At 41.0% G+C, this 26,977-nt stretch overlaps 1 protein-coding gene across 12 annotated transcripts in view; it reads right to left on the bottom strand.

Annotated features, from left to right (window-relative positions):
- Positions 1–26,977, bottom strand: part of LOC121283948 (mitogen-activated protein kinase kinase kinase kinase 4) — a 355,829-nt gene that overhangs the window by 172,034 nt on the left and 156,818 nt on the right. For 8 of the 12 annotated variants that reach the window (XR_005944401.1, XM_041198761.1, XM_041198757.1 and 5 more), the window contains one exon: positions 6,751–6,876. Coding sequence is in view for 11 of the 12 variants with exons in the window: in XM_041198761.1 (XP_041054695.1) it covers positions 6,751–6,876 (126 nt within the window). In the remaining variant the exon portion in view is untranslated. Of the gene's footprint in view, positions 1–6,750; positions 6,877–12,141; positions 12,227–22,421; positions 22,480–26,977 lie in introns of all 12 variants that reach the window. The other 4 variants (XM_041198752.1, XM_041198751.1, XM_041198755.1 and 1 more) reach the window with 2 other exon arrangements.

The raw sequence follows: 26,977 nt of genomic DNA on the forward strand, positions 1-26,977 counted from the left end.
GATGATTTTCTTCAGCAATAAATCCTTGAGATGACAAGGGGGCATGCCATTTTGATTTGGTAATGAGCTAGATTGTGTTTACAGTTTTAACGGTGAATGCACATTTATCTAATAGTAATTTTAACCTGATTAAGTTCAATGTGGTGCTTGAACAGGATAAAAATGCAAACTAGGCTGATATCAATACAATGAGACAATGACTGTCCAGAATAAACTGAGCAAATCTGTCAAAATCTTGTAAAATGACAGATGATCAGTGGGAGGTGTTCAAAAAAATAACTACATCAGCTTTTATTCCTAAGGGGCAGGAACACCACTTGCCAAAAAGACAGCCATGGATGACTAAGATAAGACACAACATAAAACTAAAGAGAAAACATACAAACATGCATAAATAACAATATCCTAGTTAGTGGGAAAAGATGCAAAGAACAGCAAAGAGTGACAAAACAGATGGTTGAAGCTACAAAAAGGACTATGAAAAGAAACTTGAAAGGATATCAAGATCAACAAAAAAAATGTTACAATTATATTAGGAAAAAGTTGGTGGTTGGGAGCAGAAAACTGATCACAGTGATGCCATCACTGAAAATAAGAAAATGGTGGACATGCTGACTAATTTGAATAAGAACCCAACATTCTGGAATCCCAACCAAATTAATCTTCAGTCAGGGCAGAGCTCTCCAAAATTAGCATAAGCAAAACAACAGTAAAGAAGAAAATAATGGCACCAAAGAGTGACAATCCCGAGGATCAAATGACTTCTACCCCAGGGTTTTAAAGGAAAGCAAAAGTGAAAGCATTGCTGATGGCATAACCAGAATCTTCCAATGTTCTCTCAATTTGGCACTGCTTTATATTGGAAGGTTACACATATCCCCCTGCTCCTTAAGGTAACAGAAACACTCCAGGGGAGTATAGGCCAGTTAGCCTAATATCGGTTCTTGGAAAATTGCTAGAATCTATAATTAGGGATGGGGTGATTGAATACATGGAAAATTTTCAGCTGATCAGAGTGTCAGCATATAAAGGTTTGGTCGTACCTGACAAACATGATTGATTTTTTGAAAAGGTGGCTAAAGCAGCAAACAAGAAAATATCTATGGATGTTATTTATATGGGCTACCAGAAGGCATCTCATAGAATCTCTCATTAGAGACAGTTAGTTGAACTTTAAGCTCATGGAATTTAAGGCAAATTATTGAACTGGTGAGGAAACTGGCTGGGTGGCAGAAGACAGAGAATAGGGTTAATGGGCAGGTACACTAATTGGCAAGATATGACTAGTGGTGTTCCGCAAGGATCTGTGTTGGGGCTTCAATTACTCCACAATATTTGTCAACTTAGACGATGGAATCGTAAGCCACATATCAAATTTGCCAATAACTCAAAGATAGGCAGCAGTGTATGCAACGTAGATGGAAGCATAAAATTATAAAGAGTTATTCACAAGTTTAGTGAATGTGAAAAACAGTGACAAATGGATTTCAACATAGGCAAAGTGAAGTCATTCACTCCCAAGTTGGACCTAAAAATTATAGAACAGCGTACTTTCCAAATGTTGAAAAGCTAGAAACCGTAGATCATTACAATTTCATGAACAGATAAAGAAAAATATCATAGAGGCTAATGGAACGCTTGCTTTTACATCGAAAAAAATAGAATACAAGGTGCTGGAATTCATGCTTCAGCTATACAAAGTCATGGTCAGGCCACACCCTGGGCACAGAGCAGCTTTGGCCACCACACCTTAGGAGGGTAGTGTGAATTTTTCAGAATGATAAATGGACTCCAAGATTTAAATTACATGGGATGGTTGTATTCCCTGGAATTTAGGTGGTTAAGGATTTAGTTCGATCAATGTTTTCAAGATTTAAGAGGAACTGATAGGGTAGATAGAAACTTCATTGCTGTTTGGGGAGTGTAAGACTAGTCTACAAACTAGAGCTTGATGTTTCGGATTGTAATTAGGAAACACTTCTACACACAAATGGTGGTAGAGGTTTGGAACTTGCTCTTGCAAACAGCAATTGGTGCTGGATCTATTGCTGATTTTAAATCCGAGACTGATTTTTTTCTTGTTAATCAAAGGTATTAAAGGATATGGGGCAAAGACAGGTATATGGAGTTGGGCCACAGATAAATCATGATCTCACTGAATGACAGAACAGGGTCAAGGGACTAAATGCTCTACTCTTGCTCATATGTTCCATTTTTGTGTATGTGGATCTGCACTGGTTTCTGATTAGTACACAACAGCAGGAAAGGGATCGAAAAGAATTCTTAGTGCTGTGCAACAGATTCATGCCAAATACCAGTGCTTCACTGATGTGGATTAGATTTCACACATCCGAACTGTCAGATGACCTGGGATGAAATGGCATCTAGTGACATTCACCTACATTAAACCTTCAGCCAGTTATATAATGCTGCAGAAACTCACGTAAATTGTATTGGACAGACTAAGTGATGAAAAATGTATTATAGGGGGGCAATACCATCAGTTTTACAATGCTGTTTTTGCTAAGTAGGTACAATGGCCTTGGAGATTCAACCTTAGAGTTACGTCTTAGGCAAAAAAAACTCCATTTGAGGCACACGTTGAGGCATAGTAGTCCACAACACAGTTGTAGTTTTAGTGCTTGCCACGATTCAAGTGAGACTAAAAGTTACCAATATTGCTGATATCAGTGGTTCTTTAAAGGATTCTTCAGGCATGCATTTTGAATGCTTTAGAATCTCGCAGTGTAATCAGAAAGGAACATGCTGCAAATTACTCTGATGAGAAATGTGTACAGAATATTTTGGCTTTATTAGAGATTAGAATGTTAAGAGGCTCAAGGGATGCCCACTCACATTGATTTTTGCACAGCTTTCTATTTCATACCATATGTGGCCTCATATAGAAACTGAAAACTGAAAGCACACAGAACTCTCCCCCTGCCCCGCCACAGGATATCTAGGTTCTACTCCCAGAAAGTCAGCCGGTGAAGGATGATACTGGAGCCAATCTTTGCTCCGTGTTACAATTATTTAGAGTAAAAGATTGCAAGCATACATCTCTTAACTCAAGCATCCACCAGTTTCAGTAAGTGTCTTAAGACCACAAGACATCGGAGGAGAAATTAGGCCATTCGGCCCATCGAGTCTGCTCCGACATTCAATCATGGCTGATAAGTTTCTCAACCCCATTCTCCCGCCTTTTCCCCGTAACCTTTGATCCCTATAACAATCAAGAAGCTATCTATCTCCATCCTAAATAAACTCAATGATCTGGCCTCCACAGCCTTCTGTGGCAATGAATTCCATAGATTCACCACTCTCCGGTTAAAGAAGTTTCTCCTCATCTCTGTTCTAAAAGGGCTTCCCTTTACTCTGAGGCTGTGCTCTCAGGTCCTGGTCTCTCCTACTAATGGAAACATCTTCCCCACGTCCATTCTATCCAGGCCTTTCAGTATTCCGTAAGTTTCAATCAGATCCCCCCTCATCCTTCTAAACTCCATCGAGTAAATGCCCAGAGTCCTCAAACGCTCCTCATATGTGAAGCCTTTCATTCCTGGGATCATTCTCGTGAACCTCCTCTGGACCCTCTCTAGGGCCAGCACATCCTTCCTGAGATACGGGGCCCAAAATTGCTCACAATGTTCGAAATGTGGTCTGACCAGAGCCTTATAAAGCCTCAGCAGCACATCTCTGATTTTATATTCTAGTCCTCTCGAAATAAATGCCAACATTGTATTTGCCTTCCTAACTACCGACTCAACCTGCAAATTAACCTTAAGAGAATCCTGGACTAGGACTCCCAAGTCCCTTTGCACTCCAGATTTCTGAATTCTCTCCCCATTTAGAAAATAGTCTATGCCTCTATTCTTCCTACCAAATTGCATGACCTCACACTTCCCCACATTGTATTCCATCTGCCACTTCTTTGCTCATTCTCCTAACCTGTCCAAATCCTTCTGCAACCTTCCCGCCTCCTCAATACCACCTGTCCCTCCACCTATCTTTGTATCATCTGCAAACTTAGCCAGAATGCCCTCAGTTCCTTCATCTAGATCATTAATGTATTAAGTGAAAAGTTGTGGTCCCAACACTGACCTCTGCGGAACTCCACTAGTCACAAGCTGCAATCATGAGAAGGACCCCCTTATCCCCACTCTCTGCCTCCTGCCAGACAGCCAATCTTCTATCTATGCTAGTACCTTGCCTCTAACACCATGGAGTCTTATCTTACTGAGCAGCCTCCTGTGCGGCACCTTGTCAAAGGCCTTCTGGAAATCCAAGTAGGTAACATCCATTGGCTCTCCTTTGTCTACTCGTTACCTCCTCAAAGAATTCTAACAGATTTGTCAGGCATGACCTCCCCTTGATGAAACCATGCTGACTTTGCCCTATTTTACCATGCACTTCCAAGTATTCTGAAATCTCATCCTTAATAATGGATTCTAAAATCTTACCAACGACTGAGGTCAGGCTAATTGGCCTGTGATTTCCCATCTTTTGCCTCACTCCCTTCTTAAACAGAGGGGATACATTAGTGATTTTCCAGTCCTCTGGGACCTTCCCTGACTCCAGTGATTCCTGGAAGATCACCACTAACGCCTCCACTATCTCTTCAGCTATCTCCTTCAGAACTCTGGGGGGTAATCCATCTGGTCCAGGTGATTTATCCACCTTCAGACCTTTCAGTTTTCCTAGCACCTTCTCCTTGGTAATGGCCACCATACTCACCTCTGCCTCCCGACTCTCTTGAACTTTGGGGATGTTACTCATGTCTTCCACTGTGAAGACTGACGCAAAGTACCTATTCAGTTCCTCCGCCAGTTCTTTGTTCCCCACTACTACTTCTCCAGCGTCATTTTCCAGCGGCCCAATGTCCACTTTTGCCTCTCTCTTACCCTTTATATATCTTAAAAAAACTCTTGCAATCTTCTTTTATATTACTGGCTAGTTTACCCTCATGTTTAATCTTCTCCCTCCTTATTTCTTTTTTAGTTTTCCTCTGTTGGTCTTTGTAGGCTTCCCACTGCGCTTTGCCGCATTGTATGCTTTCTCTTTAGCTTTTATGCTGTCCCTGACTTCCCTTGTCAGCCATGGTTGCCTCCTCCTCCCTTTAGTATACTTCTTCTTCCTAGGGATGAATTTTTGCTGTGTCTCCCAAATTACTCCCAGAAACGCCTGCCATTGCTGTTCCACTGTCTTTCCTGCTAGGCTCATCTCCCAGTCAATTCGGGCCAGCTCCTCCCTCATGCCTCTGGAGTTGCCTTTATTCAGCTTTTTTTAAATACTCTTAAGTGAAACCCCAATTAATGAACTCCACCCGCATATAATTAAACACTTGATATACAGTTAATCTATTTCAGCAGTAGGATCTGAATATGGGTAGATCCATGTCTGAAGAAATGAGTGAGGTAAAGCTATCCATTGTCACTCATCCTCATCAACAATGTGCTGGTTTGCACATGGGCAGCTTCACCTGGGATTCCAGGAAGAATTGTGGTATGACTTCTCAACGTTAATATTGTCTTTTGGTGGATTCCTTTGGGGATCTACTGCATCATCTTCTTGAATAATGGGTTAACCAATAGGATATGGGTATTGGTGTCCTAATTAAAGTATTATGGTTTTGTATCCCTTAAGGTATTAACAGAGACATAGGGAGCATTCAATACAGTTGTTGATTCATATCAGTTTCTCTCGGTCTTGACCTCAGTCCTTCAGGTACAATACTTAGTATGCATTGCTGTCCAATTGTACAAAAATCAAAAACCAACTGTAACCTGTAACAAGGACTTTAGATCTAATTTTGCCTCAAAAGCAGAAATCCATGGGAAGGGGAAAAAAGAACACGTATAATCCCTCTTAGAAATTAAAACCATCTTCAATGTTCATATCCTTCAGAAATGCCTAAATTTGCCATAGCAAAAACAAAATTGTTTTTCTATCACACTACAAACAAACGTGGGTATATCTGCATTTGAAGTTACCAAAAACACATGTCCCCTTGCATTCTCCATATAAAAACATGTCGTCTTGTTTGTTTTATATAGATAATCAGGTGAATTGTGAAATATGGTCCTAGAGAATAAAGAAGAGTGCAGCACAAGAACAGGCCCTTCGGCCCTCCTTGCCTGCGCCAATCATATTGCCCGTCAAGTAAAACATTTTGCACTTGCGGGGTCCATATCCCTCTATTCCCATCCTATTCATGTATTCATGATACAAAAAGATACTTAAAAATCCCACAATTCTATGTAATAAAAAGGAATTTAATTTATTGAGGCACTGTAAACCAGCGGCTGTGACCATCTGCTATATCTGCTTTTGAGTTGTAAATTGAAGTATTGGTTTGTAATAATTTTGAGTTGTCCATTATTATCCAATTTCTACGAGACTATAAACTTTTAACAGATACTTCACTAGAAAAATAATTAAGAATGGCTCAAAATTTTATGGGTAAAGGAAAGCAAATTTAATGCTACTTTAAATTTAATGTTACTAGTGTGTCAAAAAAATTTAATGTTACTAGTGTGCAAATTTAATGTCACTAGTGTGTCAAAAAACCCTCTATTGCATGTTTGTTACTAAATTCTCATTCTATTTTCATTCAAATTATTAATCATAATTTTGTGCGCGCAAAAAAACTTAGAATTAATAGTCAATTGCACTTTAAAACAATTCATTCATCAAATGTGAATCACTGAGATCTTTCCAAGAGATGCAACAAAGCACAATATTTGTTCTTCTTACCCAGAGTTGATCATCATGACCAGGAGGACTCTTCTTTATGAAAGCACCATAGTAGGTTGCTATATTCCTGTGGTGAGAATATTTTTTCAACATATTGATCTCCAATTTAATTTCTTCTTCTTCATCCTATAAGAAAAATGTAAATATTCAGATAAATGCTAAATCATATGAAAAATGATTAAAGCTTCCTACAGCATCTTGAAAGCTCCTTGTTTTAAAATAAAAACTTATACTTTCTTTTCACCAGAAACAAGAGACAAACTAGCATTGCCCACTGTTTGCAGCACTCCAATGCCTCCTTTCTTCCTATTTTAGATCAAAACATATCAAAGTGCATAGAAAACCACATTAAAATCCTCTGTGTAAACATTCCATTCAAAATACCAACATTTCCTCTCAAATGATCAGAGGGAGGAGTGCTCATAAAACATCTTAAGACTGTATTAAAGTTGCACACTCGAGTTAAAAATACTCAATGCCAGCACCTACGGAGTTTTCCACTTATGTTTCTGCAAGCTTCAATGATGTAGCATTGACAGTACTTATATTTTTAATTGGTAATATGCCATGATAATGCAAAAAGTAACTATAATCATTTACTAACTGGACAATAGAAAACAAGAGCACACCAATATACATCATGGCATACTGTTAACACTGCAATACCAACAGACATTATTTTGAAAATAGAGTGTTATAGAATATTCCAGCACAGCTTTCCCAAAGGCTTAGTGAGTTAAGAGCAAGTAGCTCTAAAAATCATTAATACGTGAAAGTCCGTTCGCTAATTTCTGCTGAATTAATCAGTCTCAGCTGGAATGGCTGTCAAGATGTTAAATTGAATTTAACACCAATAGGTTAAGGAGTGAAAAATTAGCCAAAGTTCAGCCTTCAGGCTCCAGATGGATAAATATTATGCAGCCATACTAGGGAAGGCTTTTGAGTTTGGCATAATAAACGATCAGCCCATGCTGCCTGCCAGACATGATAATCAGGAATTCTATTCCACTTTCATATATAAGCCTAAAGTTTTCTTGGCGGGCAGGGGTATTAAACTGACACCCCAGTGCAGCTTGCTGGTTTTTATCAGGAGAAAAATCACCCATCTACTGCACATAGCTGGTCAGCAGGAGGTGCAACGAGCACAGGCTTTGAAGACACAATGGCAGGAACATTTTTGTGACCCAGCGGAGTTTAAAAATGAAGCAACTTACTTTTTAGGTATTTTAAGGATCACAAGTTAGGCCTCTCAATACCTGGAATGGGACTGACATGCATGTTCCACTCATTTCTGTTTGCAAGTTGCAACTGGAGTCCAGTTTGCATATGTAAAGTTCCTTTCATTTGCTTTGGGTGGAAGTACTGGGCATCCATTATAAGGCCTGCCTGAAGGTTGAGTCTGGTGGGAAAATAAGTACGTAAGATGCACATCAAATTTTAAACAACTGGTCAGTCATTTCTCAGCAGGAAAATGAGCAGCCAGCAGTTGAAAGCCCTCCCTGTTATGAGCACAGGATTCGGCTTGGTTGTAATGCACCCGATAACCTGTCAACATTCAGAGCCCGCACACAACTAACGATGAGCTACTGGAAGGGATCATCATTCAGCCCTTCAAAGAAGTCCGCACCTTCAATACAAGAGAAAATCTGTAAAACAGGTCACAGAAAATTTGCAGGTATTCTATTTTCATAACCTTCATGCATAGGATCATGGAACATTACACCAGTGAAGCTACTGAATCTGCAACAGTCTTTTCTCGAAGGACCACCTAGTTTAATCTCTCTCCTATTCACTTTCCATGTCCTTTAAAATTCCTTTTCAAGCAACTATCAACTTCCATTCAAAATAACTTAATAGTTTCTGCTTCAACATCACAGGTACAGTACCTCAAATCTGGCACCCTAAGGACCAAGGCCGTGTCAGAATTTCAGATATTGTTGGATTGTGGATTGGATGTTTCAGGCTGTGGGCAGTTTGGGTCAAGCTGGGTTGGGTGGTGTCAAGGGTTGCTTGGAGCATGCAACAGAGCAGCACAAGAATCAGTGAAGCCTGTAGCTAGTCTGAAGCCACACCATGCAATGCAGTGCCTAGCCATATTATCCAAGCAAGTTTTTTTATTTTAATTTTACACAATTAAAATTGATGTATGGAAATTATAAAAAGGCTCGGTTTTCAGACACCACCAGTTTTCAGGTAGCCAGAGTTGAGGCACTGTACCTGTACTACGTGAAAACTAATTCCACCGTGTGTGTGGAGGTTTATTTTCTCATCACCTTCTTATTCTTGTTAGAATTATCCAAAAGTTGCAACTATTTGGGTGGAATTTTATGACCTCGTCACAGCCAGGGTGGGGGCGTAAAATGCGGCAAGCTATTCAAAAGTCCACTGACTTCAATGAGATCGTAACATGCCACCCGGTGTATAATTCCACCCTTTGTAACTATCTCAACACCAAGTGGAAACACTCAATAACAGCTGAAACCCATTTGTGATCCTGAAAATCTGTCACCATTTAATCTTCTCACCTCTACTGAAAAAGCCTTAACTTCACAAATCTCTCTCCAAAACTGTAACTCATTGTCCCCCATTAAAATTATGGTGAAACAATGGTGCAACTTTTCCATTTTTTTTTCTATCCTACAATGGAGAGCCTAAAACTGCAGACAGCACTCTATTACTTGATTATGGTTTTGTACAATGTTACTTCCTTGTATTTGCATATTTGATTATTCTTGATGTAAATTAAGGATTTAATTTTCTATTTTTAATGATCTACTTGCTCTAGTTTCACCTTTAATGACTGATGTAGCTGCAAATCAAGGACCCGCTGCTAATCCATTTCAGCTAAAATCTTAGTGTATGTTGTCGTTCAAGTAATTTAGCCATTGTAAGTGGTGGATTGCTCCGCTGCTCTGATCCCCAAGGGTCCACTGGTCGTTAAGACTGGACTGGTCAGATTCAGTTCCTGTACTAAACAGGAGAATTTCTAGCAGAAAGTATGTGCCAGACAACAACAAAAAAAAAACAGGTGATGTGCATAACAGCACTAATGTTTACAGGAGTTCTTATGGGGATAAAAACTGAACAACACACATCAGTAAATACCGAACAAGGGATGAAACACTGTCAAAACAGCCGTGCTTATGCATTATATGCAACACTCTATCATTGACTTTGAGGATTAATGCCTAGCACTATTTGTTTTGTATAGGCAACGGTTCATGTCAAATGAGGACATAACAAATGTTAGGATCTGCGTTCCATTTCATAAAACTTGCTTCCAAATATATGACTTCATTGTAGTATATTGTACAGCTGCCCTCTCCATTTCTGTTGAGGAGGTGCAAGTGAAGTTAGTTCAATAATGATTGCTTCCTGCGAGTCTTTTCTCAGTGCAAAATGCAACAGAAACTTAGCAAAGAGACAGAGATAAATTTACTTTTTACATTTCATTTAAGAAATTAAGAACTGAAGAATGTACGACTAGTGATGCTGATTTGACCACTATGATCCCATGAAACAACTTGTTTTAGCATGCAGTACCTCACCACAGAAATTAGGTGTGGTGTTATCTCACATAATGGAAAACGATGTGGAGAAGCCTGAAGCATGTGTTTCACGTACTTTAACTAAGAGCAAAATTACTTATAAGTTGAGAAACAGGTATCATATATGGTGTTACAAAGTTCCATAAGTACCTGTATGGTAGGAAGTTTACTTTATAAACTGACCACCAAGCCTCTACATTCACAACTGGTTCAAAGAAGGAGGTACCATCACTAGTGGCAGCACAGCTTCATTGATTTTCATGGACCGTCAGTATGATATTAGACATCCTAAGTCAGCAAGTCATGCAAATGTGGATGTTCTTTCGACTTACCATGGAAACTGATTCATTCTTAGCTACTGAGTTACTTGTGACTTATTTCACATATACAAATGACATACCAGTGTCTGCCTGAGAAATTAGTAAAGAAACTTGCAAGGAGGTGCTGCTCAGTAAAATCTCGAATAGCTGACCTAATCAGTGAGATGAGAAATTGCAGGAGTATTTCGCACACAAATGAACTGTGTAGATCAAGGTTGTCTCCTTTGGGCTTTAAGAGTCATTATTCTGGCAAGATTTAGAGAGGGGTTGCTGGAGGAATTTTATCAAGAGAACATAAGGGTAGTCCATATTAAAACAGTAGCAAAAAGTCATTTTTGGTATCTTAAGGTAGCCAGATATATTGAAGAATTGGTGAAAAGTTGTGAGGTGTGTCTCAGAATGAGAAATGACCCACACAAGGTTCCTTTCATTTCATAGTCAAACGAAAGAAAAAAAAAAATCATGAGAATGAGTACATGTCTATTTCTACAAAATGGGAGGGAAAGAGTACCTTGTTTTGGTCGATGGCTAAAGTAAGTGGATAAATTAAACCAGCTTATATTTCACCTCTCTTCTATTTTTACTTAGTTCTGTTGAAGGGTCATTTGGACTCGAAACGTTAACTGTGCCCCTCTCCGCAGATGCTGTCAGACCTGCTGAGTTTTGTTTTTGTTTTGGATTTCCAGCATCCGCAGTTTTTTGCTTTTATCTAAGTGGATAAATGTTGAGTCTATGCCCAATATCACAAGTGTCAAAGCTACTGAGGTTCTGAGAAGTTGGTTTGCAATTTATGGGTTGCCAGAGGTTTTGCGGTCAGACAATGGTCCTCAGTTTATGTCAGAAGAGTTTGAAATATTTCTGAGTAAGAATGGAGTCAAACACGCACTAATATCACCATGTTATCCAACATCAAATGATGCTGCAGAAAGTGAAGAAGTCTTTGAAGATGTATTTTCTGGATGACAAACTAGGCAGTAATTTCCATCTTTTTCTTCAACGCAGGCAAATTTCTGTTCTCTTACAGAATAACCCCAAAGTCGACAACAGGTTGCTCACTTTGAGCTAGTGTTTAAACACACTCCTAGGACAAGGTTTAATTTGCTTAAGCTTGACATCAACAGCAAAGTAAAAGTAAGACAAAACGTAATGAGTCATGATACACTAAGCACGAAACTTGGAGAATTCAGTAGTCAGAAGGTCATGGTGAAATGCCACCAAGGTGGTAAGGAGGAGTATGTGATTGGAGTTGTTGTGAAGAGACCAGGTGTATTCACATATCTAGTGAAGGCCTGGAAGAGACTGTCAGTGTCATGTAGGTTATTTACCCGAAAGAGGAAATCTGACAAAGGGAGAGCATGATAAACCTCCTATAGTCCAAATTCCTCCTACAGCCCAAAGTGAAGCTCAGAAAGAAAGTGAAAAGTCAAAGAAACGGAAAGTTTGTTGGTATCATAGAATTCGCTGGTACAGCAAAGTGAATTATAGGCTCACAGATTAAGACAAATCAATATCATAATCCTAACCATTGAATGGAGTTGGTAGTCAGGGTTGGCACGATCAGAGATGTTGAGAGAGCAGAGTCTAGCTAATGGAATTGGAAGAAGGTACCTAGACAGGAAGAGAGAGAAAGAAGCCAGATAGGTTAATTGCAAGTATATTGGAAGAAATAAACAGAAAAAAAAATCATTAACAAAAATATCAAATGGCAAGAAATAAAGACATGCTGGAGTTAATAACTTTTTTTAAACATGCAAGTTACTCTGGAAATATTGGTCATAAAAGCTTTAGCTGTGATTACAGTAGCAACAAATTTGCATTCCAACCTGCAAAATTTCATGTATTATTGATATTGGTTTAGTCATATTGTATTCTGGGAAAATATGCATGCATCATTTCACATTTAATGTACAAGTTCTTTTAAGTGGAGAGGGAATGTAGACCATGGGGAGAGAGTGTAGAGCCGCTCTCTCTACTGGATGCTCTGTTTCTGTTGGTGAGATGTAAATAAGTTCACTAATGGCTGCTGACTGAAAGTCCACATGGCGAGTCTTTTCTCAGTGCAATACACAACATTCATATTTATCGATATTGGATGACATTTGGTTGGCATTAGGTTATTTATTTCTTCTGAGTCTTTCACAATCCTCACAACGCCAATATTTTTAGAACAGCTCCTTGTATTTACACAGCACCTTTTATGCTACAAAACACACTAAGATACCAAGGAGCAATATAAAGCAAAATTTGATACTGAGCCACATAAGGAAATATTGGGGAAGATGACAAAAAGCTCATTCAAAGAGGTAGGTTTTAAGGAGCATCTTAAATGGGAGGTAGAGGGGCAGCGAGGTTTAGGGAGAAAGTACCAGAGCTTAAGGTCCAGGGAGGTGAAAACAAGTCCACCAATGGGGAAGCAATTACACTGAGTACTCTAGAGATAAGCATTAGAGATGTGCAGATTTCTGGGAAGATTGTGGGGCTAAAGGAGATTACAAAGATAGGGAGGGGGTGAGGTCATGGACAGATTTAAAAACAAGGATGAGAATGTTATGATCAAAATACTGCCTAACTGGAAGCCAATGTAGGTCAGCAAAAACGGGGGTGAGGGGTGAATGGAACTTGGAGTGAGTAGAGCAGAGGTTTAGATGACTTTAAGTTTACTGATTCTGGAATATGGGAGGCCAGCCATTGGAATACAGATAACAAACACATTGATGAAAATTTCAGCAACAGATGAACTGTGACAGGGGTGGAGTCAGGAGGTGGAATGAGGCAGTTCTGATGATGATGGAAATATGTAGACGGGAGCTCTCTTGGGGTCAACTATGACACTATGGTTGCGAACAGTCTGGAGGGCCACATCTGGATATGGAAATTGTAAGGAGGGATTGGCCATAAACAGTCAAGAAACGAACAATTATAACGAAGATAAATTTTGGTGCAAATAAGCTTGCAACCTTTATTATTATACCATCATAGTGATGTATTACATACAAAACAAAACCAAGCCTATCATCTTTTTCAAACCCTCATGGCTTAATATGAACAATGCAGTTAGTTACCCTGCCTTACATCTTCACAATGGCAAAGTCCAGCATCACACTGTTTCTCCGTGCAAAGATACTGCTTGACCTGCTGAGTACTTCTAGCAGTTTCTGTTTTTATTTCAGATTTCCAGTATTCACAGTATTTTGTTTCTGTCTTGCCAACAGAAATGCTGCTTCACTGTGATCTACAATATGGCGTTGCAGAAACCATCAATGGAAAAACATTAAAGAGAAAGAAAGCGTAGAGACTAAAAGGCATCTCAGAGGCAGTCACATCTTGTGGAGATTGCAGTGATCCACCCTCTACCTCTCATTCCTTGAGCTGGTATTTAATTACCTCATTGTTCCATAAGAGATGCTCCCAAGTCCATCTGTAACCTGTTCCACACCTATTAGGGAACACAAAACCCTAACCTAAAATCCTCTCACTCTTCACTTTCAATTACATTCATCATTCATCATTTCCTTCTTCCAAAAATCTAAAACTTAGCTGCATCTCTGAGAGGGACAGAAGATGCTTTTTCAACTCTCGTTTCAGGTGCCAATCTCAAAACATTAAGCCGAGTGCAATTGTGCAGACCTTTAGTCATATATATCTTGGGACTGTTTGTAGGTAGCAGCATTTATGCTTCGATATTTCAATTTCCTGTACACCAGCAAAATTGTAGATCAAGTTTTTTAAAATTATTTATTCATAGGTTGTGGGCTTCACTGGCTAGGCCAGCATTTATTGCCATTCCTAAGTGCACTTGAGAAGGTGGTGGTGAACTACCTTCTCGAACTGCCGCAGCCTCTATGGTGTAGATACACCCACAATGCTATTAGGGAGGGAGTTCCAGAGTTTTGACAGTGAAGGAATGGCAATATATTTCCAAGTCAGGTTGTTGAGTGGTTTGGGAGGGAACTTCCAGGTGGTGGTGATCCCACGAGTCTGCTGCCCTTGTCCTTCTAGGTGAAAGCAGTCATAAGTTTGGAAGATGCTGTCTAAGGAGCCTTGGTGAGCTCTTGCACTGCATCTAATAGATGATACACACCACGGCCACTGTACATCCATGGTGGAGGGAGCGAATGTTTGTGGAAAGGGTGCAATCAAGTGGGCTGCTTTGTCCTGGATAGCCAAGCTTCTGAGTGTTGTTGGAGCTGCACTCATCCAGGCAAGTGGAGAGTATTCCATCACACTCCTGACTTGTGCCTTGCAGACGATGAGCAGTCTATGAGGAATCAGGGGATGAGTTACTTGCCACAGGATTCCTGGGCTCTGACCTGCTCTTGTAGTATTTATATGGCTAGTCCAGTTCAGTTTCTGGTCAATGGTAACCCCCAGGATGTTGACAGTGGAGAATTCAACAATGGTAATTTCACACAATGTCAAGGGGCGATGGTGAGATTCTCTCTTGTTGGAAATGATCATTGCCTGGCACTTGTGTGGCATGAATGTAACTTGCCACTTGTCAGCCTCAAGTCTGGATGTCATCTAGGTCGTGCTGCATTTGGACATTGACTGTTTAGTACCTGAGGAGTCACGAATGGTGCTGAACACTGTGCAATCACCAGTTGACCTCATAATAGAAGGAAGGTCATTAATGAAGCAGCTGATGATGGTTGGGTCTAGGACATTACCCTGAAAACTCCTGCAGTCATGTCCTGGAACTGAGAACATTGACCTCCAACAACCACAACTATCTTCCTTTGTGCTCGGTATGACTCCATCCAGGGGAGAGCTTTCCCCTCGATTCCCATTGACTCCAGTTTTGTTAGGGCTCCTTGATGCCAGATTCAGTTAAATGCTGTCTTGACCTCAAGGGCAGTCATTCCCACCTCAACTCGGAAGTTCGGCTCTTTTGTCCATGTTCGAACCAAGGCTGTAATGGGGTCAGGAGCGGAGCAATCCTGGCAGAGCCCAAACTGAGCGTCAATGAGTGGGCTATTGCTAAGCAAATGCCGCTTCTCAGCACTACTGATGACCCCTTCCATCACTTTACCAATGATTGAGAGTACACTGATGGAAAGGTAATTGGCTGGGTTGGATTTGTCCTGCTTTTTGTGCACAGGGCATACCTGGGCAATTTTCCACATTGCCGGATCGATGCCAATGTTGTAGCTGTACTGAAACAGCTTGGCTAGGGGGCACAGCAAGTTCTGGAGCGCAAGTCTTCAGTGCTACTGCTGGAATATTGCCAGGGCCCATAGGCTTTGCAATATCCAGTGCCTTCAGCCATTTCTTGATATCATGCGAAGTGAATTGAATTGGCTGAAGACTGGCATCTGTGATGCTGGGGACCTCAGGAGGAGGCTGAGGTGGATCATCCATTTGGCATTTCTGGCTAAAGATTGTTGCAAAAGCTTCACCCTTATCTTTTGGACTAATGTGCTGGGCTCCCCCATCATTGAGGATGGGGATATTTGTGGAGCCTCCTGCTCCAGCAAGTTGTTTAATTGTCCACCACCATTCACAACTGGATGTGGCAGGGCTGCACAGCTTAGATCTGAATCATTAGTTGTGGAGTCACTTAGCTCTGTCTATTGCTCGCAGGCCAAACAATTGAAGCAGCAAGTGATACTGTTGCAGCTTCACCAGGTTGACACCTCATTTTTAGGTATGCCTGGCACTGATCCTGGCATGCCCTCCTGCACTCTTCATTGAACCAGGGTTGGTCCCCTGGCTTGGTGGTAATGGTAGAGGTGAGGGAAATGCCAGGCTATGAAGTTACAGATCGTGGTTGAGTACAATTCTGCAGCTGCTGATAGCCCATAGTGCCTCATGGCTGCCCCATCTTGAGTTGCAAGAACTGCTTGAGATTTATCCCATTTAGCACGGTGGTAGCACACACAACATTATGGCAGGTATCCTCAATGTGAAGACTGGACTTCGTCTCCACAAAGACTGTGCGGTAGTTACTCCTAACAATACTGTCATGGACAAGATGCATCTGCAGCAGGCAGGTTGGTAAGGATGAGGTCAAACATGTTCTCCCCTCTTGTTAGTTCCCTCATCACCTACCTAATCTACCAGCTATGTCCATTAGGAACCAGCCAGCTCACTCAGTGTTCAGGCTATTGAGCCAGTCTTGGTGACAGACATCAAATTTCCCCACCCAGAGTACATTCTGGGCCCTTGCCACCCTCAGTGCTTCCTCCAAATGATGCTTAGCATAGTGGAGCACTGAGGGAGGGTGGTACATGGTAATCAGGAGAAGGTTCCTTGTTCATATTTGACCCAATGCCATGAGACTTCATGGGGTCCACAGTCAATGTTGAGGACTCTCAGGGCAACTCCTTCCCGAATACATACCACTGTGCCACCACCTCTGCTGGGTCTGTCCTGCCAGTGGGACAGAACATATTGAGAGATGGTGATGGGACATTGTAAGTAAGGTGAGTATGACTATGTCAGGCTGTTGCTTGACTAGTCTGAGAGACAGTTTGCCCAATTTTGGCACAAGCCCCCAGCTTAGTGAGAAGGGCTTTCCAGGGTTGACAGGGCTGACTTTGCTATTGTCATTACTGGTCCCGAGGTCAATGCCAAGTGGTTTGTCAGGTTTCATTCCTTGTTGACTTTTTAGCGGTTTGATATAACTGAGTGGCTTGCTAGGCCATTTCAAAGTGCATTTAAGAGTTACCACATTGCTGTGGGTCCGGAGTTGCATGTAAGCCAGACCAGGTAAGGTTGGCAGATTTCCTTCCCTAATGGACAGAATTGAACCAGATGGGCTGTTACGACATTCGGCATGGTTTTATGGTCATCATTAGACTTCTAATTCCAGATTTTTACTGAATTCAGATTCCAACATTGGCTGGATTCAAACCCAGGACCCCAAAGTATTACCCTGGGTCTCTGGATTACTCGTCCAGTGACAATATCACTACACCACCATCTCCCCCTAAATTTGCTGGGTCTACAAATCTGCTACCCTCTGGTTCTTTTGCCAATTACCTTAAATCTGTGTCCTCTGGTTACCAATCCTTCAGCCACCAGAAACCAGTTTTCCTTATTTACCTAATCAATACCTTTCATGATTTTGAACATCACTATTAAATATACCCTCAACTTTCTATGAAACAAGGAGAACAACCCCAGCTCTTCTCATCTCCCCACATAACTGAAGTTCCACATCCCTAGTACCATTATAACCATAACATGGTTAGAAAAATTTATAATGTAAAACACTTGCAGGACATACACACAGATGTAAGATTCCAGATTCTTGTGGGTAAAGGCGCTTTTCAGTGGATTACTATGCCAATGCAGACCTGAAAGTCCCAGGTACAAATCCTGGCCTGCCAGTACCCGTGCCACCAGGCCTCAGCAAGAATCAGCTCCTCCCGTGAAGGAATGAGGAAAATGGGGAAACAAACTGTATAAGAGTTTACTTGATTTTTCATAAAGAGTATAAAAGCCCAAATGAAAATGTTGTTGAAGTTTTGAAATTAACAAATAACCATGAATGTACATTTAAGTGTTGCTCATTGCTGCGCCTTGTTTGCTCACCCCTTTAACATGATGGCCGCACTTCCCCAGAGAAGCCCACCTCTGGCCTCAGGTATTAGAAGGCTCCAGCTTACCTGGATGTACTTCCTTGGCCTTGAAGTATTTTCATTGATGTTTTCCATAGATCAGATCTACATTTTATTTTCACTGTCCCTGATGCCAGGCACCAGGAGCTGTTGCACATGCACACTCAGGTGCACACAGAACTCACCAGTGCTGGAGCCAGGGGCTGGATTGGACGATCCACAGACTCAATGTGACAGCTTAGCCAGAGTTTGCTCAGGTCAGACCTGGACAGTTGCCCAGGAGAGGGATGGAGTCTGTGGCTCGGGAACAGAGTTTAAATGGAGTCCAAATACATTGGCCTCAGTTTCCCCAATATTTAATTGGAGAACATGTCTGCTGATCCAGTACTCGACATCAGACAACCGGTCTAATAATTCAGTGGCATTACAGAAGAGAAAAGTGGTGGCCATGGGGTAAAGCTAGGTGCTGCCAGCGTACATGTGAAAATTGAGCTATGTTTTTCAGATGACATCGAGGAAGGGGCAACATGTGGCTGAGAAAGGGTTAGAGGATAGGACCAGGTTTGGATAATGGTAATGGTGCAGAAGCAGGAGGGAAGCCATTATAGGTGATTTTATGGCTGTAACTGGCTAGATAAGAATCATTCAATTAATTAAAAACTAAAGAGCGTCATTCTCAAAACTGCTTTTGTGCACAAACTTTTTTCAGTACTTTTGAAATTAACTCCTGGACATTGAATTGAGTTATTTTCTTCTGTTCATTTTTGTGGAAACACTGTAAACATAGAAAATTATATTTTGTTTTAAACTGTTGCCTACAGTGAACACATTATAAGATTAATGGGTATAATTCCAAATGTTACAAATGCTAATTTGCTAACCAGTCACGTTAATAAACAATTTACTAATTCATTATTCACCATTTCAGCTTTTCAAAAGTGTTCAAAACGTCCTGTTCAAATATGGAAAAGAACAATACTGAGCAAAATAGCTTTTGCATTGCAACATAACACACACAACCCTTTTGTGTATACCTCAAACGAAAAATTGTGCATGCATTCCCCTGATGACATTGGAGGTAGACTCTCTAGTGGCCAGCAGCACTTCCTGTAATAATCCTAAACCAGACACACCAGAAGATTCCAGGATCAAATTTTTGAGTGAGTTCCTTTCAGTGAAGGCAGCAACTGTGGCATTACAATAGGTTGACAATTCTCCTTTGCTGCAAACGAAATGGCCTACACAAGGTAACTGGGCTTATGATCAGAAAATTTGCCAAACCATGCTTGCTCCAATCTCTAAACCTAAAATCGCTACCATGCCAATAACTCAACTGCACCAAAACCTTAAATAAAAACAAAGTGCTGGAAAAGCTCAGCAGGTCTGGCAGCATTTGTGGAGAGAGAAACAGAGTTAATGTTTCACGTCCGTATGACTCTTCTTCAGGGAATGAGGCTTGAGAACACAGGAGGGGAGGTGGGGCAATATAGATTGGGAAGACTCTGATTGCTTACAGCCTCCTAAGTGGTTGGCCTCTGTCACACCAGGTGTTGGAGGATGGGATATTAAAATATTGGAGGGAGGACTGGATTATTAGAGTACTGATTGGACAAATGGGTGCTAAGTGGATGTTTTGAATCATACCCTCCTAATATCCTCTTATTTGGCTCAACACCTGATTGGGGCCCCACAAAACAGCTTCAAATGTTTTTCTACATTAAAGTGCTCTATAAATGCAACTATTTGTTGCTATTTCAGTAGAGTCAGAAAACTTACAGGCTCATGGCTGCACTGCACCTCCCTTAGAAATACTTCCTTCACTCCCATCAGTATGTTTTGTTGCTCTGAAATCATCACTGACTTGCCATTTATGGTGCTGCAGCAGCACTGGATTTCTCTCCCCAACAAAGCCAAGCTCCATGAGAGCACGAGAGAGGAGCACAAATAGTGAGGAAAAACTGACATCAATATCAAAATTAAACTGCTCCAGAAAAAAAATGACAGAACGGAGTGCAGTCTCACTGGCAATCCCAACACATTTTCAGCGTAAGCTCTACCACCGGGGAAATTCCAGCCCAGTGGCTCATCATGTATCATAGTCAACTGCTAATACTTCGGAAAAGTTTGCTAAAAATCAAGAAAATTAGCAGTATAAAGGACACTCAGGTCAGTGGGGGGAAAAAAATGAACGTCAGAAGGAAGCTCAAACTTTGGATTTTCATTAAATTACTTAAAATTATTGTTAAGAACGGAATAATATTATTGTACAGCCTGTTGCTTGGTGAATGTCTCTAAAACACTGAATAAGATGAAAATGATACTCCATTTTGTAGTGAGGTATCCAGAAGTAGAATTAACATTTGTGGTCAGATGTTTATAGAAAATAGTAATTTACATTGTATTTATTTATTTATTGAGTTTTATGAAAGTTGACCAGCTTGCATAAGCACAACTATCCTTTAAAACAAAGATAAAAGAAATAAAGAGGAAACGAGCTCCAATGATAGTGTGATTCATGAGACTGAATTGCCCACAGGGTTGTCACCAGAGTAGTGATGAATCAACTGGCTTGCTTGGATCGATTTAATATTCTTTTTTTTTTGACCATTATAAAAGCCATCTTGCCAATGTAATATCATTAGTACAATAACACGCCTTATATAAGGCAAAAATTTCTGTTATAAGTCTACAAAAACAGCATAACTAAGTACAGAGTCATAGTCAGTGTTATATATGTGCACAGAATTTGCTGATTAATTGGAGATCAATGATGGCTGTATTCTAGAGATATAACAGGTCTTGATTAGACACCAATATGGGTAGCTAATTAAATTCCTAATCAACATAAGTCGCAGAATTTCTCATTTTCTGAATGAACAATGTTTCTCCATTGTGAACATCTGTGAATTTGTGCATTAATTGGTCCACAACAGACCAAAATATAGTTTCGTGCTGATTGAATCGTGTGTGCCACATGTACACAATATTGTACTGCTGCTTATGGTTTTTGTACTTATGGATTGCGGTATCACAATTGTCTGGGAGCCTGACTCCAAAATAAATAAACGCTTAAAAATAAGTCACTGAAAACATATTACAATTCAAGAATTTCTGTTGCTTCACCAAACTTAAGAAATTTTTAACTCTAGTTGTAGCAGACTTTCCAAGTTACATTGGGGAGTAACTTCTGAGGGAGTGGCAATTGAGTCAGATTGCCACTCCACTCGAAATTACTTACCTGAAAATTCAGGCTATCACAACTCGCCCGACCTTCCGAACTTGGGCCGGGGCAAGATCAGTGCAGTGCAGTGCACTCCTGGGGCCCACCGCCGAGGGCTGTAGAGTCATAGGTAAGTAAACCACAGCCCCTTTTTTACAGCACTAGCTGCCGTAAGCCAGATAAGTTTAAAGGTCCAGCTAAGTTTAAAGGTCTTTGACAAGCCAGGGGAGAAGTTAAGTGTCTTAGCTAAGTGGGTAGGATTTTGGGGGTGGGCTGGCGGGCTGTCACCCAGGAGCTAGAAGTGGTTTTAATTCTTCTAACTTTTTATGGGTAATTATTGCTGCACAACAGTCAGAACCATCCAAAGTTTGTGATTGAAATCTCATTTTCAGATGGTTCCCAGTGCAGGGCAACTGCACATAGGAAGCTTGAACTTCCCAGGCAATTGCTGTGGAATCGCAACCTGGGAATGTCTGGGGTTGGGGGTCCCCAGCGCATCTTTGGGGTACCCCCAGGTACACTCTGGAGCTTGGAAGTTACAGCTCATCATGTTGATGTAGCTACCAGTACTAGGAACACATGAATATAAAAAGGACAGAAAATATCACCGCAGCTCACCTGGCTGGTGTGAAAACACATCAACTGAACTCAGTTTACATTAATCAAGAACTTAGCTTGAAAGCTAAAAACTTCATACACAATGACATTTCTTAAGAATAATTTATTCATTACAAACTTTTTATTTGTACTTTGGTTTCACTGTGCTATTACGCACCCTCTTCCTATTATAATTATTAGTTTCTGTAGTTTATTAATGTTTAATAGCCGCCATTCCTAAGTGAATTTGATATTTCAGCATGAGACTTACAAATTGTAAGAATGAATAATGGTGAATCCCTCAAGTCACAGAACATGGCAAAAACAGATTACACAATATGGGTTATTTTGCAAGACGTCAATCTCCTCACAGCAGACCTTACTGTTTTATAATCCTATCTCTGAAAAATGTTCCCATGTGTACCTTGAAGTTTGGCAGCAGAATTGAAGGTGCAAGTTCATTTACAGGAACAGTGATGAAGCTATTTAAAGAAACAAAATGGTTGCTTAAAAACAAAGATGTAACAAGTGACACCAGAAAAGTACTACAAAAAAAAGAGATGCATGGCAAAAGTTAGCACGTGCGATACATTCTACAGATGAAACTGTCATCAGAAGTGCTTAAAATACCTAAACTGATTGTCCCCAGCCAAACTAGATGTGCTGGTAGCAATAAGGCAAAGTATAAAGACAAATGCTGACTGCATCTATGGAGAGGAAGACAGAATTAACGTTTCAAGTCCATATGACTATTCATCAGAACTAAAAAGAAATAGAAATGTAATGAAATATAAGCTGTTTATGGGGGGTGGGACAGGTGAACCTGGATAGAGGGCCAGTGAGATGCGGAGGCAAAGGAGAGATTGCCAAAGATGTCATAAACAAAAAGTCAAAGGGGTGTTGACAGTGGTGATATTAGCTAAAAGGTGTGCTAACGGTGACATTACGGGCAGAAAGCAGGATGAGCAAGTGACAGATGGCCCTAGTGGGGGTGGGGTGGGGGGATCAAAAAGGCTAAAAGGTGGAGATAAAACAATGGATGGAAATAAATTTTAAAAATAATAAATAGGTGGGAAAAGTATATATATATATATATATAAAAATATATAATAATTATTATAAAAAAGGGGAATCAAAAAGAATGGAGGAGAGACTTTATGATCTGAAGTTGTTCAACTCAATATTCAGTCCAGAATACTATAAAATGCCCAATTGGAAGATGAGGTGCTGTTCCTCCAGTTTGCATTGAGCTTCACTGGAACATTGCAGCAAGTCAAGGACGGACATGTGAGCATGAGAGCAGGGTGGTGTGTTGAAATGGCAAGCGACAGGAAGGTCTGGGTCATGCTTGCGGACAGACCGAAGGTGTTCCGCAAAGTGGTCACCCAGTCTGCATTTGGTCTCTCCAATGTAGAGGACACCACATTGGGAGCAGCGAATGCAGTAGACTAAATTGAGGAATGTGCAAGTAAAGTGCTGCTTCACTTGAAAGGAGTGTTTGGGCCCTTGGATGGTGAGGAGGGGGGAAGTAAAGGGGCAGGTGTTGCACCTTCTGCGGTTGCATGGGAAGGTACGGTAGGAGGGGTTTGAGGTGTTGACCAGGGTGTCCTGGAGTGAACAGTCCCTATGGAATGCCGACAAGGGGGGGGTGGTGAAGGGAAGATATGTTTGGTGGTGGCATCATGCTGGAGTTGGCAGAAATGGCGGAGGATGATCCTTTGAATGCAGAGGCTGGTGGGGTGAAAAGTGAGGACAAGGGGGACCCTGTCATGATTCTAGGAGGGAGAGGAAGCTGTGAGGGTGGATGCACGGGAGATGAGCCGGACACGGTTGAGAACACCATCAACCACCATGGGTGGAAAACCTCGGTTAAGGAAGAAGGAAGACATGTCAGAAGAACCGCTTTGGAAAGTGGCATCATCGGAACAGATGCGATGGAGGTGAAGGAATTGAGAGAATGGGATGGAGTCCTTACAAAAAGCAGGGTGTGAGGAGCTGTAGTCAAAGTAGCTGTGGGAGTCGGTGGGCTTGTAATGAATACTGGTGGATAGTCTATTACCAGAAATTGAGACAGAGAGGTCAAGGAAGGGAAGGGAAGTGTCAGTGATGGACCATGTGATAGTGATGGAGGGGTGGAAATTGGAAGCAAAATTAATAAATTTTTCCAGGTCCAGACAAGAGCATGAAACGGCACCGAAGGAGTCATCAATGTACCGGAGAAAGACTTGTGGGAGGGGGCCTGAGTAGGACTGGATCAATGAATGTTCCACATGCCCCATAAAGAGATAGGCATAACTGGGGCCCATGTGGGTATCCATAGCCACATCTTTTATTTGGAGGAAGTGAGACGAGTTTAAAGAGAAATTGTTCAGTGAGAGAACAAGTTCAGCCAGATGGAGGAGGGTGGTGGTGGATCGGGATTGTTCGGGCCTCTGTTCAAGGAAGAAGCGGAGAGCCCTCAGACCATCCTGGTGGGGGATGGAGGTGTAGAGGGATTGGACATCCATGGTGAAGAGGCGGCGGTTGGGGCCATGGAACTGGAAATTGTTGATATGATGTAGGGCATCAGAGGAATCGCAGATGCAGGTGAGAAGAGACTGGACAAGGGGAGAAAGAATGGAGTCAAGATAGGCAGAAATTCGTTCCTTAGGGCAAGAACAGGCTGACACGATTGGTCTGCCGGGACTGTCCTGTTTATGGATGTTGGGTAGGAAGTAGAAGTGGGCCGTCCGAGTTTGGTAGACTATGAGGTTGGAAGCTGTGGAGGGAAGATCTCCAGAGGAGATGAGATCAGTGACAGTCCTGGAAACAATGGCTTGATGTTCAGTGGTGGGGTCATGGTCCGGGGGTGGAAGGAGCAAGTGTCTGCGAGTGTCTTCCTCTCTATAGATGTTGTCAGACCTGCTGAGTTTTTCCAGCAACTTTTGTTTTTGTTTCAGATTTTCAGCATCCACAGTATTTTGCTCTTATAAAAGCAAATGAATGGTTTTTATATGCAAAAATTGCTAAGGACTTCTCAACCATATGGATAAAATTTAATTTTCCCTAAAAATCAGAGTGCTAAATTGTTCATATTTCAAGCTCTTATGTAATGTATGTCCCAAAGGAGTTTTGAAGTTAAGCAGAAATTAATAACATTGGATTGTTTTACATTACTGATAAGTTCCAACAGTATTCTTTGAATGGGTTGATAAATATACACAAAAATAATTAATTTTGAATTAATCTTTTTCCCCCATGATGCACAGAAGTGTTACAGTCTCAAAGTAAAGCACATTCCCTAGTCAATGATTTATGTTCTGGCATCTAGGTTTCAAAGGCCAGCTCATGGCCCAGTCACAGCATTTCAAGCTATATAATGGTCATGAATTCAGTAGAGCACAAAACAAAGCATTTTCTTCAAACAGTCACTTGGCAGTACAGAACTTGAATATTGCTGAAAAGACAGACATGTTGCCAAAGCTTTTTGTCTTGCACACATCAGGACAAACACAACAGGGAACTATAGGCTTCCCAACTCCTGGGTAATTAAAACAAAAAGTGCAATGCTTGAACATATTGCTTTACTTTGGGGAGAACAGGTCCCTGTGTATGAATATATTTTGCTTCCAGCAAGCGTAAATGCGTCACGTTCCAAGTTTGACTGATTATCTTAAAATTGGTTGCTAGTGTAGCACACTTAGGAATGTTCAGCAAGTGCTGCCCATCTAACATCTAATTACATCTAACAGTCCACATTTTGTTTTGGGTTTTTCAAGCACAGGTTAGTTGAGTATGGTCTGTATCTTGCCTATTAGGAACAACCGAAGGAACATGCTGTTTGATTCCATCAGCCAATTGCTGGGCCTATGTACCTGGCATTGCACCAGCACTGCAAGTTATACATGACGCTGCTCACTTGTGTGGTAGGTGGAACATCTTTGACTGACACAGCATCCTGTTATTGGAAAATACCACTCGCTTAGTCAGTGCATAGTAGCAGTGAAAAACAGCTCGCTTGACCTGTTCTTCAAATTTTTGAGATACTTTCCCTTTCTAGGTTAATTTGAGGTAGACTTCTCAGATCCAAAAGTGGCAGCCTTGGACCCATTTGCAAGCTTCTGTGATACACAGCAAACAATGATCAAGATAACTACTGTCCCACAGGATATCTCTGATGCATTCTATTTCTGCATCAAATGTGCAATGTGAGCAAAGGGCTAGGGCCCTATTTACAAGGTTGCTGATGAAGCCAATCTTATAGCGCATGGACTATCCGAGTCCCAACGTGTATATTGATCGGTGAAGGTAGGTTTCCACTAGGTAGTACTGGACAACCCATTAGCAGATTTCTTATCTCCATCTCAACAGTAAATTTGAGCACAGGGTGGACTGTATTAATGGGTGTAAGGAAATCCTTACATGTGGCCACGGATTCAAAGATCGTAAACATATCATCTATGTATCAGAAACATGCATAAGGTAGGGGATTAGGGCTCATTCCATCAAAAACGCGTTTCTCATGGAAGCACAAGAAAACATTAGCAGGTGACGGACCTAAAGATGATCCCATAGCTGCACCAACAATTTGAGCATTCATCGTGTCATTTTCTTCAGTTGAAATTGCCTTTTTGATCCCTCCTAAGGGTTAACGTAAATAACTCTACGTACAAAAGAGTGGCCCTCAGTACCTCCCAGTAAACATACATACTGATGAACCATAAGTCAATGGAGAACAGCATCTTTGTTTTGACGATCACATTGGTACAGAGAGATGCATTTAATGGTGATGGAAGTTTGTTTTGTATAGCTGTCAAAGACTCCACTTAAAGCTGTCCTCTTACCAAACCACTCAAGAAATTTAACATTTGTTACAATTTAGATTGACCAGTTGTTTAACTGCACAAATTTTACTTAATGTTTATTAACCATGGGAAAAGCAAATAAAATAACCATCCTCAATATTTTAACTTGGGTGGCTGCTGTTACTATCTGCACGAT

This window comes from Carcharodon carcharias, chromosome 11 (genome assembly GCF_017639515.1).
Source record: "Carcharodon carcharias isolate sCarCar2 chromosome 11, sCarCar2.pri, whole genome shotgun sequence".
Lineage (NCBI taxonomy): Eukaryota > Metazoa > Chordata > Chondrichthyes > Lamniformes > Lamnidae > Carcharodon > Carcharodon carcharias.